Source organism: Tinamus guttatus, unplaced genomic scaffold (genome assembly GCF_059628265.1).
Source record: "Tinamus guttatus ecotype Peru unplaced genomic scaffold, ASM5962826v1 Tinamus_guttatus_pri_ptg000464l, whole genome shotgun sequence".
Lineage (NCBI taxonomy): Eukaryota > Metazoa > Chordata > Aves > Tinamiformes > Tinamidae > Tinamus > Tinamus guttatus.
Genome location: NW_028288998.1, coordinates 149,723 through 164,268, shown reverse-complemented (window position 1 = coordinate 164,268; position 14,546 = coordinate 149,723). Strand labels below are relative to the sequence as shown.

Sequence of the window (14,546 nt, the reverse complement as noted above, 5' to 3'; positions counted from 1 at the left end):
TCTAAAGCATTATGAAGGAGTAGTTTTATTGATTGAGATTGGGCCTTTGCCACAATATGTAAAGACTGAAGTGTGTAGGAAAATGTGCTTTAGGGAAAAAAAAAAGTACATTTGTTTTTATGTTTCTATAATTCTGAAGCAATGATAAATCTTTCCATCTTGATTCCAGATGCAGCTTGCTCAAGAGGATTTGCCAGAGTTAAGGGTGTAACTTGTGAAGGTGAAGTTGTTGCTTTTTACTCAGGATGGCATTTTTTTTTCCTCTCTGCATTAATTATGCATTTTTTATTTTATTTATTTATTTATCTTCTATCAGGCATAATTATATTGACCTGAGACAATTGCCATCACAAGCAGTTAGTGACTGTTAGGAAGTACTGAATGGAGGTTTCTTGGAGGTTACTGAGAGGATGCAAGACAGATGGAACTGCCCCTTTGTGTGCTAGTGCATTTAATCCTTCCTCTCAACCATTTCCAACATCCTGCAAAATGTCTTACTTGGAAATGTGTCATTTTTATGCCCAGTGGCTTGCAGATCTGGAAATATCCCCTTCACGTCACTGGGAGCCAGGCACTCACTCAGAACAGTGCTCAGATCTCAGGATGCATGAGAGGGTCTTAATTTCTTTCACATAATTTAACTTCTCAGTAAAGCTGCTTCCTGCTGCTTGGGAGAGGTAGCACACGGTTATGAAACTTCTCTCAACTCTCCGTTTCCCAACAGATGTAAATGAGTGTGATGTTTTTCCGGGGGTTTGTCCCAATGGGCGATGTGTTAACAGCAGAGGCTCTTTCCACTGCGAGTGCCCTGAAGGACTGACCTTGGATGGAACTGGGCGAGTGTGTTTGGGTAAGAGCACGGTCAACTCTGGCAGTCCATTAGCTGTGTAAAACAGTTGTCTGATAATGATTTTACAAGTATGAAAGGATGTTTTTGTTTGTTTCTGAACTGTGTTTTGAAGTGGTTTGTGAAAATATACATGTTTTAATTTATGTCTGCTTACTTATCAAACACTTTCTGACAGTGCAGGGAAGACTTATTAATCACTTGATCATTTTCTCTACGGCTAGTCCAGTCATTTTTTGTGAAACTCAGATACTGTTTGTAGCAGAACTCTCCTGGCACAAACAGATCTCTTCAAGTGGTATCAAACTGACCGTACATAAAGTGAAAGTTTTTATTTTGTTGTAGTGTTGTACTGTACATTATTGTCTTACACCAACAAATAATGTCTGCAAAGACAACAGCTGACAGAAAGTCTTCAGATATAAAAAATGCTGGACCCTATATAAATTATACAAAAATATCATTTAGCAAGTGAATGTAGCGTTGTTAATCTGTTAAACTTTCTGTGTTGGCATAGAAATAAGGAAAGACTCAATTATTGATGTTGTAGGATGTAAGCATGTAGGACAGTAAGAAGACATTCACAATTCCTACACTATACATTATCACTTAGCCCCCCAGCAACCTCATATCTTTTTTGTAACTGTTTTTGGAAGGGGGGAAATACAGAGGTAAATATGTCCTAATGCTTATTACTATGTTGGACATTATATAAAGTATATAAAGTAAAGTAATTATATAAATTTCAGTGGTATTAAATATGGCATATTTAGTTAGAATGATGTTTCTTTACTAAGTGAAGTTAAAAAACAACCATGGATTTATTATGATTTGTAATATGTTACATAAATGTGTGTATTTTAACTAAAATGATTCTGTGCTAGGCTCAGTTTCTTCATCTGGGCAGTCATTGTTCTGTAGCATATCTTTTGGAATGACCTCAAAGCTTTTTGAAATCTTCAGAAAATGATGGTCAGAGTTAAAGAAAGATACAGACATGCAAGTGAAGTTTTAAAATAGATTCTGGAATTTGTGTTATTTTCTTAATCAGTTCTAAGAACTGTAAATATGTGAATACTGGCAATATCTAATTTCTTTTAAGAAAATAGAACAAAAAAGCAATTAAAGTTTTTCAGCCTTTGCTTCATGTCAGTCAAAGATTTGCCTACCTCTAACTCCCTTTTTTTTTTTTTTTTTTTATTGCAACACTGGTTCCATCCATTCCTCAAGTAGATTCAAGGTCAAGACAGCAGTTTTCATCTAATTGCACTATGCACTAAGCAATAGGTGATACAATTGCTAGGTTTTTCAAATTTTGTAATGTTAATTCTAATTTTAATGTATAATTGTATAGACTTTTTAAAAATAACCAGAACTTTCAAGGGAACAGGTTTGCATGACAGGTATAAATGTCTATAGAAAAAAGAAATACTGCAAAACAGACTACCTATATGCTTGTGTCTGTTTATATATACACATTATTGTAAGTTGTTGTGCATATTAGGTTTTTCCCCCCCTCAATACTTAGTAAAACTGTTGCCAGCCATTTTTTCTGTGGTCGTCAGCACTGCATTACTTCTCAGTGAGAAATGTGATAAGGAAAATAGCAGTAAGGAAAGGCTGGAGTTATTTTCAAGCCACATACTCAATTCCTTTACTCTGAAACCCATGTTCCACTTTCACATTCACTGTCCTTTTATATTACAAGACATATGCATTCTCTTATGCTACATACAAAAGTATGCACTCTGGACTATGTGATATGTTTCTCAAATATGTTTTATTTCCTGCAGAACACACTACAGTGGTTTTAGCAAAAACAAATATTTATTAGCAGTGTATTTGCTGAATTTCTTAAAATGAAAATAAATACGATCTTAATGTGGAATAGTTTACAGGAAACCATGAGTATTTGTTAAACAATTTCCTCTTCTTATGCTTGATTCTAAATTGTTTAGCTTAAGATGTGTATAGAGTAAATTTACAACGTAAATCAGCACATCTTTGAAGGACTTGTATGGCAAATAGTTCAGCAGCTCATCTGTGTTATGTTTAGATCTTGCATCTCCTCCAAGCTTTTTTGCACTAAGCATTTAGAAGAGTTACATTAGGTTTGCTAAAGCCTAACTAGCTACTATGTCATCCTATAGTAGAAAATTCAATGCCATATATTTATTCTGAAAATACATTTTGGTAAGTTATGTTATCAGATACTACGATTCAGATTCTTACGATCTTCCTTACATGCCAAAATTAATTACACTTTCCTGGAACTACATACTGTTTCTTAAAAGTCTCAGTTTTGTTCCTGTTAATCTTCCTGAGAAGACTTTCAGTGGGAATTGGACTGAGCTTTTAATTATCAGTGGCCAAGTTCTATTTCCCTGAAAAGTATTAATTTGACTGTCATGTTACAAAAAAGACCTCTTAGTATGTAAGTTTGTAAGAGAAATGAGTACTGGAGAAATGCAGTGATACAAACTTCAAAAAGTTAAGCAGTCATTGATCCTACCTGGCTACCTCTGCTGAGTGAATTAAAAGCAGAAATCTGGCTCAAAGAAACTAAGCCTCATGCATACATGTACAACAGAAATAGCAACTTTTGAAAGACAGAAAAGTGTAGCAGAGGGTAACATTCCCCTTTGTTGTTGTGAAACAACAGATATCCGCATGGAGCAATGCTACCTGCGATGGGATGAAGATGAGTGCGTGCAGTCTGTGCCCGGCAAGTTTCGCCTGGATGCCTGCTGCTGTGCGGTGGGAGCTGCCTGGGGCTCCGACTGTGAGGAGTGTCCCAAGCCTGGCACCAAGGAGTACGAGGCTCTGTGCCCCCGCGGCCCTGGCTTTTCCAACAGGGGAGATATCCTAACTGGCAGGCCCTTTTATAAAGGTAAGAAGTCATTTTTGCCTAGCAGCTCTAAAGGTGAGTCACACATTCATCATGGGGAATGCCAGACTTCGTATCTATGTTTATTACACACTTGAGGTAGGATATATTTTGGAGATATTTGACTTATAGTGCTAGCAGGACCGGTGGAAACTGAAAACTTTCACGGTGTTCAGGCGTGTTACCAGAGCCTAAAAGGAAAAAAAACAAAGGGATTGAAAGGGAAGGATGTCTGAAATTGCTCTCAGATTCTGATGGCAATTAAGTCGCAGTGATAGAGAAGCAAAACCTTCTGCCCAGCTATTTCTGGCTTCTCTACCCCAAAGGATGTGAAAACAAAACTGAATAGTTGAGAAAGTTATTAAGAAACCGCAATGGGATACTTTCAGTGACTGAGATCTGAGAACAAAACTTCAAATTTCTCAGTGTTCAGAAGCTAAGATGATTCCCAAAACATTTCAATGGCTGGTTGATTTTTTTTAAAGATATTTTGAGAAAGATTTGTCTGAAATATGTCAAGTTCCTTGAGTAAATGTTAACAGATTAACACTCTTATTTCACCATGAATAAGTTGTGCTTTTCAAGAGTTGCTGTTCTTCTGAGGACAAACTCTGAAAGTTTAGTGGTGATGTGCTAAACAAACAAGGAGTTCAATTCACTCCGTGTTTTTTAGGGGTTTTCTGCCTCTTTCTGGTATTGGCACCATATTTTTCTTCTATTAACACTGATACCTATGAGATATAAGTTTGTCTCATGGCAGATTGTTCTCAGGTAAGGACATTCACCCAGCAAATTACATTCATGGAATGTAACAAAGACGATTAAACTTGGTAATTCTTCCTGGGGGCATATGAGAGAGGCTGAGGCTAATGTGCATGAATACCCTTCTTTTTTATGTCTCATGCAAGGTCCTTTCAGAGTCATCGTTTTCCCAGCTGTCTAGTCAGCCAGATTTAGAAAAGGTGAAACATTCCTCTTTTAATTCTATGAGAGAAAAACTGACCTTTTAAAAACTAGCACAGTAAAACTGTGTATAGTCATTATGTTACAATGCAAAATTGTGTGCACATTTGTAAGAAGTAATGGGAAGGTTACCACTGAATAAAGTTTATTGTTAAACACTTAAGAATACTGTTTTCTTCTGTTTTTATTTTGTAGATATCAACGAATGTAAAGTTTTCCCTGGTATGTGCATGAATGGTAAATGCAGAAATACAATTGGAAGTTTCAAATGTAGATGTAACAGTGGGTTTGCTTTAGATATGGAGGAAAGAAACTGTACAGGTAAGTCTTCTATTTCCTCAGTTTTTCCAAGAACTTCATTCCTTCATTTTTTTAAAGATTTACCTTTTTACAGAGGGGTCAATTTTCTGTAAGTCTCCATTTCAGAACGCTCTCTACTAAATACAATTTTCTTTCTCTGATACATGTGCATTAGAAATTTGGTAAACTGCTGTTAAATTTGCTCAGATCACGCCCTATCATTACAACATTTAAAAAACAATAAGGATCTACCAGCCAAGTCAAATTCAATGTTTTAACATGCCAATTAATTTAACTTACATTCTTTACTCTCAAGACATTTTATTACCAAATGAACTGAGAAACTTCACTGCAAATTAATTTTCATTTAGACGTGATCACCAAGCACTCAAACATTACTGCAACTCTGACATCATTGCAGTGTTCGCTTGAGACAAGCATTTCATTTAAAAGTTTAATAATTTGTTCTTTACTATCTGGAAAAAATGGAATTGAAGATAAGTTTGATAGTTTTATGGTTATGAGGACCTGGATGCCTGCCTTGCGGGTCACTGTGTGCTGAAATGAAGGAGGTTTTGTTCTACAGTTTAGAAGCCTATAAGTGTGTCTGAGTAATACGAAGTGTGGGTGGTAAGGCATGTGAAATGAGGTTGGTCTGGATGTTAATGGTGCCCTAACTAGTGATTTCCGTGTTTTTATAGTGATTGCATTGATGAGAAATGCATTTAAGTAACTGTATTTCTATATTAACAACAGCAGGGCAGAGAACTTCTCCCTAGGTTTCATTTAAACCTTGTTCTAATGAAAGTGTTCCACTGACCAGCCTTGGAGGCCCAGATTTTATTAAATGGGAGAATTTTTGTGCTTTAAATTAACAAGACATTTTATAAAGCCTTTAAGAGGCCAGATATTCCCTGACTCTCCAAGCCCGACACAGACCTCCGCCCTTGTATATGAGGACGGAACTCTCTTTGCCCAGCAGAAACCTAGTGATGGGGAGCGACACAGAGGGAGATGGAAACATCTCTGAGGCTATATGTGTAAAATGGCACTCACTCATTTTTTTTTTGTACTTTCCTAGTTTCTTGAAGCTACTTGCACAAATCAGTCTCGGAGCCGACTCTTTGCCTCACTCTGAGACATACTAATGCTGTATGTGCTCTGTTACTTTTTGCTCTCCAGACTTGGCGAAGATCAGGAGCAATTCTGTGCTGTCCTGGACTAAGCTTGTCATCATCGTTTTAAGCACTGTTATTTATATTCCCTGTGACTGCTCTTATGACATGTAGCTCAAAAATGATTGCCACAATAGTAAATGGAGCTAAATGTCAAGGGTGTAGTGGAGAGTATGAGACAAAAAAGTTGAACTAGGATGAGACACATGATGAACAACAGATAAAGGCAAAAGAGAAGATTGGAAAAAATGTGAGGAGATAGAGAGGAATAGATTATCCAGCTCTCTTTCCAGCCATCTCCTTCCTGATCTGCTTCAAAAGATCATATCCATAGAACAAATTTCTCCTGAGCTTCCTGCCTCACGACCAAGTGCCTTACAAAAATTCCTTCCAAATCATTTTCTCTTCTCTTTTTCTTCTTCTTCTTCTAAAAACTCGAAATGACTTTCCAGAGTACGTTGAATTCAAATATAACTACTAGAAGATACAAGCTATAAGGAAGCAATGAACGATAAAAGTAGCTTTCAAAGGAGATTTTTTAACTTGAAGAGTTCTAAGTGAAAGAGTAGATATGACTTTGTAATGCTATTCCTTTAGAAATAACTTTATTAGAAGTGATTTAATGTCAATGGTGCTTTAATTACAAAACCATTTCGTACCTACATAAGAATAACTCAGAATATTTAGCAGTTACTGTCCTTAGCAAAGAAATTGTAAATTGCACTTATGACAAAGCTTACTCTCTGGGTGAGAGATCTGAAAGCACTGCATTATAAATATTTCATAAACAGTTTATGTAATCATCTTTTTAAATTCAAATAAAATGCATGTTTGGTTACTGCTTTATAACCTATATATCTGTCTGATTTCTGTGGAGTTCATTTACTACAGTCATATCTTCATTTTTGTGAAAAGTGGGATAACCTTAAACTCTGATTTTTCTCCCTCTATTTATTGCAAAATAGACATTGATGAGTGCAGGATCTCCCCAGACTTATGTGGAAGTGGTACCTGTGTCAACACTCCTGGAAGCTTTGAGTGTGAGTGCTTTGATGGTTACGAAAGTGGATTTATGATGATGAAAAACTGCATGGGTAAGTGTTGCTAGCATGACCTGGAGTCTTTCCATTTGCTATACAAAGCCTGCCTGTATTCTGTATTATACTAAGTTCTGCACCACTGAACACTTCATGAACAAATGAGATAGATATGCTGTTTATGGGACAAATAGCTAGACTGTATATCTAACTTTGATTGTTCCTTTTACTAATTTCATTAATGCATTAATGCATTTTCTGTATAAATCATTTTAGAATGTCAGCAACTAGGCATGTATATAATGGTTAATTAATTATCCAAACATTTGGTAAAACTAAGAATAATGGTGTTTCCAAAATGAGAAGTGATTTATATTTTGTGGGGGGTTTTATAGGCCTTTTATTTTCTGAAAATAATATCCCTCTAAAGTGTCTGGATTTGTAAGAACAGAAACTCAGGTATCAAAAGCTACTAGGTACCTTCAAAAGTTTGTGAGGTTCTTATGCACAAACCGTAAGATTTTCTTGAATTAATCCTCATATCTCTTTTTTATTCATTTTTATTATTGTGGCTATAAAAGCTAACTTTTTCCTTTTTATTGTGTAAATATTCTTCAATTATGAAAAATCTATATAAAGAAAACAGTACTCCTTTGTTCAGAGGTTACTGAAACAGAATCAGAGAACAGCTGAGGCTGGAAAGGACCTTTGGGGATGGTCTTGCCCAACCTCCAGCTCAAATCATTCAGCTAAAACTGGTCATCCAGGACTGTGTCCAGTCGGGTTTTGAATTTCTCTAAGGATAGAGATTCCACAAAGTCTCTGGGCAGCCTGTTCCAGGTCTTGACTTACCCCCACAGTAATATAGTTTCTTCTTTTGCTGGAATGGAAGTTCCTTTATTTTCCAGTTTGTTCCCTTTGCCTCTCACCCTATCACTTTTCCTAGGGCAGCTGAGGGATACTATTGCCCTTCTTTGTTGCTAGAACATGCCAGTGGCTCATGGTCTATTGGTGCTCAGCAGAACGCTAGGTCTTTTTCTACAAGCTGCTTTCCAGCCAGTCATCCCTCAACTTCTATCTATTGGTGCATGAGATTTTTCTTCCCCACATTCAGGACTTTGCTTTTCTGTTTGTTGAAGTTCTCAAAGTTCTTGTCAATCAATTTTCCATGCTGCCAATGTCCCTCTGCATGACAGCAATACTATCTGGTGCATCAACCCAGTGCATCCTGCCAGTGTTGTATTTTCTGCAAACTTCCTGAAAGTGCACTCAGTCTCATCAACCACATCACTGATGAAGATCTTGGACATTTACTGGCCCCATTATCAACGCCTGGGTACACCAGTTGTGGCTGGTTTCAATGCAGTCTTCATGATTTTGACCACAACACTTTTAGGTTGGTGAGGCATGGTTTCTCCTTCATAAATGCACACTGACTATTCACAGTCATCTTTTTATCTTTCATATGTTGGATAGTCTGTAGTTCCCCAGATCCTCCTTTATGCTCTTCTTGAAGATAGGAGTGCCATTAGCTTTCTGACAGTCCTCAGGAACATCCCCTGACCATTACTGTGTTTTACCTTTCAAAGATTGTTGAGAGTGGCTCCTTGGCACCTTTGGGAGCATCCCATTGAAGTCCAAGGGCTTGTTTTTGTCCAATTTGTTTAAATGCTGCCTAAGCTGATCCTTCTTGACTGAAAATAAGTTTTTATTACTCCAATTTCCACAAATGTCTGAGGAGTCTAGGATTCTTGAAGATTAATCCTAGCAATACAGAAGGCACTGAGTGGCTCAGCCTCTTCTGTGTCCTTTATCATCTGTTCTCACTCAGCAACAGGCCCACATTTTCTTTAATCTTCTTTTGGCCGCTGCTATACCCAGATAAGCCCTTGTTGCCCTTCACGTGTTTTCTTGGGGTCAACTCCTGGTGGGCTTTGACTTTTCTTAAGTCCATCTCTGTAGCTTAGACAGTGTCTCTGTATTTCTCCTGGGTCACTTGTCCCCACCTCTGCTTCTTCTCTGCTCCCTTTTTTGTTTGAGTTTAGTCAGGAGCTTCCTGTGCTCTTGACACAGGACCTCAGCAGAGGAAAGTCCTGTCTAAACTCAGACGTATAATCCAGTGGTCCAGAAGGCCATGCAGGCAGTGCAGGCTTCCTTTCACCTTTGCTTGATTTCCTGCAGATGGGGATGGACTGTTGGACATTTGGAGGCTCAAAAAGTCATGGAAGCTAAATAGCCTTCATAAGGAACAGCGTACAAGTGCAGACAATGTCAGAGATATGTCATCTGAGAGACAAAAGCAGGGAAACAAAATGTCAGATAAGTAAACAGAGAGAATAAGAAGAAATGAAATTACTTCTTGAAGGCCTTTTGCAAAAACTAAGAAAGGAAGGCATAGTGCTGGATAGAAACATTTGGAGTTGTGAGGGTGATGGAAGCAGGAGTATATCAAAGAGATGTTTAATTCTATCATAAGGCAGTTTTTCTTCTAATATGATTATCTTGCAGGACCCTAAGATGTCTTTCCTAATCTCTGAGACTGGAAAAAAGTAACACTTGTCTATTTAAAAAATCAAAAGTCTCCAATTTCAAGGATAGCTGGCCATAATGCTTTCTAGGATTCTGAAAGTATGGATGCATCTTAACTGTCATTTGTTCATTATTTCTCTTCACCCATAACTATTGTGTTAGCGCTTTTGATCTGTTTTGAGACAAATCTAGTACAAGCTGAAGCAAACATTTCTCAACCACATATCCACATATATGGTAGTTATTGATTGGAAAAGCCACTTGGTTAAAAGTTTACATGCATATCTCTTATAACCTGCATCTGTGGTGAACAATAGCAATACGTGCATAAATGAGCTTATAGTTGCAATAAGAAGCTACTTTTTTGAGTATTACATCAGATTAACTCATTGTTCTAAACAATAACCAACTAAATATATGCTGCCTTTTTTGGTTTCTAATTTCTCTTACAATATTTAGTTCTGAATGATGAGTTGAGGAGAAAAACCTTTGGAGTATATTGCCTAATTTTTTGCCTTGTTATGCAATGTAAGGAAAAGAGGAACACTGCTACAATAAAACCATTCTTTTATTTGTGGTTCCCAGATTTTGAGCCACCTATAATGAAATTGCTTTCTGCTTAGCAAAGGTTGTGTACTTGTTTATCATGTTTTTTCTCCAGATATTGATGAATGTGAACGCAACCCTCTGCTGTGCAGAGGTGGCACATGTGTGAACACAGAAGGTAGTTTTGAGTGTGACTGTCCTTTGGGACACGAACTGTCACCATCACGTGAGGAATGCATAGGTGAGTTTCTAGTAAAAGTAGCAGTTTCAGCTTTCTGAGAAGATCAGTCTGTGATTCTGTTGTGCTGTGGAAATGTCTTGTCAGTGGCAAGAATAAAGGCTCAGGAACATCCAGTACAAATCAATGCTCCTCCTTTATGAGAATACCTTCAAATTAAGACTTTATAACAGATCCTAGAAAATCTCCAGTGCTGTTGACTTCAAAGAAGAGTATTATATCAGAGCTTCTGGGGGTTTTTAAGAAGTTCAAGGGACTATGCCACTCAGGCTGGCAACTTTCAATTACAATATATAAAAGCAACAAAGTGAGCTATATTTTCCTACAGGCATGAAAAAAAAAAAGGCAGTTTTATCATTCAGTGTAACACAGGCCTCCTTTTTGCACATGCTTTATTGAAATGATGAAGTGATGAAAAAGATGTATAAAGTGGATTACATCTTGGATTTCTGTTTGGTGCTTATTCACATGAGTGGACTGTACTTACCTGAGCTATTTCTGTGAGGGTCTGTAAAGTTAATGTTAATAGAAAAGAAACTCAGAAAATAAGCCTATTGTCACTGTATTAAATACGCTAATCAGACAAACATACCTTGATTGAACATGCTGAGATTGAGAAATTTTAACTGCATGGAAGCCACCGATCTGAAATATCGCGTTCACCCTCATTTCTCTGGCAGTATATTGCATATTGTATATTTAGAATCTGCTTTTTAGTGGTAAGAAATTGTTATGAACTGTTCTTTTCCAGATGTAAATGAATGCTCATTGAGCGATAGTCTCTGCAGAAATGGCAAGTGTGTGAACATGATTGGAACGTACCAGTGCTCCTGTAACTCTGGGTACCAGGCCACGCCAGACAGACAAGGCTGTGCAGGCAAGTTCTGTATACCTTCACCTATGTGTTTTTATTTTGACATGTGTTTTTTCATCTATCCTTGTTTTCATTTCATTTCATACTCTCCTTCAGAAACAAAACATATAAGTCCTATTCCAGCTTATGACAGCTTTCAGCACACTTAACAAGAAGAGAGGGTGTGGGCAGCTTTTTATTGATTCATTTTATTTATTTCTTATTTTTTCAAGGCTTTTCTTTCTATATGCTGTCTTTTGCTTTTCTAATTCTTCTACACTGCTCGTAATACATAGCAATAAAATTAACAACTTAACGGTAGCCACTTGCTTCCACAGATAAAAGTACAGCTGAAATAGGGAAGGCTGAACAAAGTATAAATCAGAGACCCTAGAATGAGAATAAAAATTCCGAATCACATTGGTGATAAACTGTTTCATCTGCCAAGCGAAATGACAAAAGAAGGTGATTCTCCTTGCAGAAGCAGAATTGCTAAATAACCTTGTACTAATGTTATTTTCCAGATATTGATGAGTGTTTGATAATGAATGGAGGCTGTGACACGCACTGCACTAACTCAGAAGGCAGCTATGAATGTAGCTGCAGTGATGGCTACGCTCTCATGCCAGATGTCAGGACATGTGCAGGTAGGTTTTAATATTTTTATGAATTTTTTTTAACCCATTCCTGGTAGAGCAACAGTATTACTATCTGCTCTTATTCCAGATATTGATGAATGTGAAAACAATCCAGATATCTGTGATGGTGGACAGTGTACTAATATTCCTGGGGAGTATCGTTGCCTTTGTTATGACGGATTTATGGCTTCTATGGACATGAAAACTTGTATTGGTAAGTAGCTGTATGTACTAAATCTAGTTTAGCTCTAAAAACTGTGCAGCTAATGTTCTAGAATTTTATACTGCAACTCTGAAAGCAGGCTTGACTATTTTTATGAATTACAAAAGACTATTATTTGCAGACTCTCCTTGCATATCAGTATAGATGCTGGGAAAGATCCATAAGGATATTAGGATTCAACCTTAAGGATGAGCCAAATCATGAACTTCCAAAACCAGAAGTGATTTAATCATAACTGTATAAGTCCTATAAAGCACCACTACTCAAAAGAGATCATTGGGTTGCCCCATCATTTTTTCTTAATTTTTTTCATAATTTTTAGTGTGTTTTCTCACCTTCTGAAACTTATTAAGAGTGATTACATAGAAAATTAAAAAGAAAAGTATTTTCCCAGATTAACATGGTCTATTTAGCTTATCTCAGTATTTCTACTTTATACAAGGTTTCATATATTCTATATTTTAAGTTTGGGAACATTAGTCAAAGGAAGTTTCCATTGCTCATTTCACATTTGTGCATACGCACACTTAGACAGGAGAAACTAGTTAAAGGAATTTTTGAGCAAAGATGTCCTCATCTGTTTGTGCCTCCTTTCCTCCAGAGTTGAAGCTAAGGTCAGACCTTCAGTTTAAGTCAGACTAGGCTCTTGCCTTCAGTTTGGGCTCATGCTTCATGTTTACCTGGCCAGCTTAACACTTAGAACAGACCTAATGTTTCAATGAATTTTCCCCATTAGCTATGTTAGTAGCTATAGAAAGAGCAGAACAATCTTGTTTTAAAAACAACTGCTTTTAACTGCTTTTATCTTCTCTTAGAAGATAAAAACGTAAATCCAGAGTTGGATTCTACAGTGAGAAAGAGTGTTTCTTCTAGGAAACAACTGACTTCATAATCTAATAATTAACATTTCAATCTGATTAGAAAATACTGAGGTGATTGGACCACAGATTCTTCCTTACTTGTTTTTCTTTTATTTAAAAGAATGTAGAGTGGAATGGCTGGAACATATTAGGATAAAGAATAATTGCCATGTGTCAGGGGGGTGCAGGAAGTTTCTGATATTTCCACCTTGGTAAAGCTATTCCAAAAAAACCTAAGTGTGCAGTTAAAAGGTAGTAATTAAATTTGAAATGCTAACAATTAAACAATGAAATGAAATTACTGACAATGAAATTATGTGTGCTTACAGATGTGAATGAATGTGATTTGAATTCCAACATCTGCATGTTTGGGGAGTGTGAAAACACTAAAGGCTCCTTCATTTGTCACTGTCAGCTGGGATATTCGGTCAAGAAAGGAACCACTGGATGCACTGGTTAAGCATTTTTCCAGTATATATGTTTTCAGTGTGCACATACATTCTTGGACTTTTGTGTAAACTACATACACAAGCATTCACAAATAAGAGGTTGTTGTCTGTCCACACATATGTATATATAGAATATGAGTATCAGTACTAGTATCCTAATTAAAAGAAAAAATATCTTGTGAATATTTTAATATATAATCAAGCTAATGTAACTCAGCAAGAACTCATCAGTCAACTTATGCTGCAAAAATTGACCTATAGTCTAAGAATAGGACAAAAGGAAAAAAAGTAGAAGCATGAAAAACAAAAAAAGGTGACGAAAGATGGTGAAAGATGTGCTTGTATATATTTTAGATGAGTCAAGATCATCCTATATTAATGTGTCTGAAAGACAACTTTAATTTCACACTAGTAAGCAGTTATGTGAAAGCAAACTAATTTTAGCATGTTTACAAAGAACAAAAAGGAAAATGTAATTCTAACTTTTTTTTGTTCACTTTAAGAGAAAGTAACCTTGAACTCTTATACAGCCTTCTAATTCGTTTTTAAAGAAGCTTAAAACTCTGCAGTGGAAGTGACATGTCAGAGGAATATCATTTGTATAATTTAAGTGTTATTATGTATTAGTATTGACCTGTAATAATCATTTTATTTTGTGATTGTAGATGTGGATGAGTGTGAAATTGGCGCTCACAACTGTGACATGCACGCCTCATGTGTCAATGTACCAGGGAGTTTCAAATGTAGTTGCAGAGAGGGATGGGTTGGAAATGGCGTTAAATGTATTGGTAAGTGTGTAAGAAAATAAGCTTTTCTCTTTTTCTAGAACTGTATTATGGGATTTCATTGCAGGCCTAAGATTTTTAAACAGAGTCAGAGGAAAAAAAAAGACTCCATGATCTTTATTATTTTATTAAAGTGATGTGAGGTAGTTACTATTAAAAAGGACCAAATTCAAGGAGAAAAATCTGAAAGGTGTTTCTAGCACAATCTGCAGAAAT

The 14,546-nt window shown here is 36.5% G+C and overlaps 1 protein-coding gene across 3 annotated transcripts in view; it reads left to right on the top strand.

Annotated features, from left to right (window-relative positions):
* The window catches only part of FBN2 (fibrillin 2), a 152,688-nt gene that overhangs the window by 93,032 nt on the left and 45,110 nt on the right, over positions 1–14,546 (top strand). For all 3 annotated transcript variants that reach the window (XM_088532677.1, XM_088532676.1, XM_088532675.1), the window contains 11 exons: positions 170–220; positions 725–850; positions 3,510–3,737; positions 4,893–5,018; positions 7,138–7,266; positions 10,400–10,525; positions 11,274–11,399; positions 11,900–12,022; positions 12,102–12,227; positions 13,426–13,551; positions 14,211–14,333. In XM_088532677.1, coding sequence (XP_088388803.1) covers positions 170–220; positions 725–850; positions 3,510–3,737; positions 4,893–5,018; positions 7,138–7,266; positions 10,400–10,525; positions 11,274–11,399; positions 11,900–12,022; positions 12,102–12,227; positions 13,426–13,551; positions 14,211–14,333 — 1,410 coding nt within the window. The remainder of the gene's footprint in view (positions 1–169; positions 221–724; positions 851–3,509; positions 3,738–4,892; positions 5,019–7,137; positions 7,267–10,399; positions 10,526–11,273; positions 11,400–11,899; positions 12,023–12,101; positions 12,228–13,425; positions 13,552–14,210; positions 14,334–14,546) is intronic.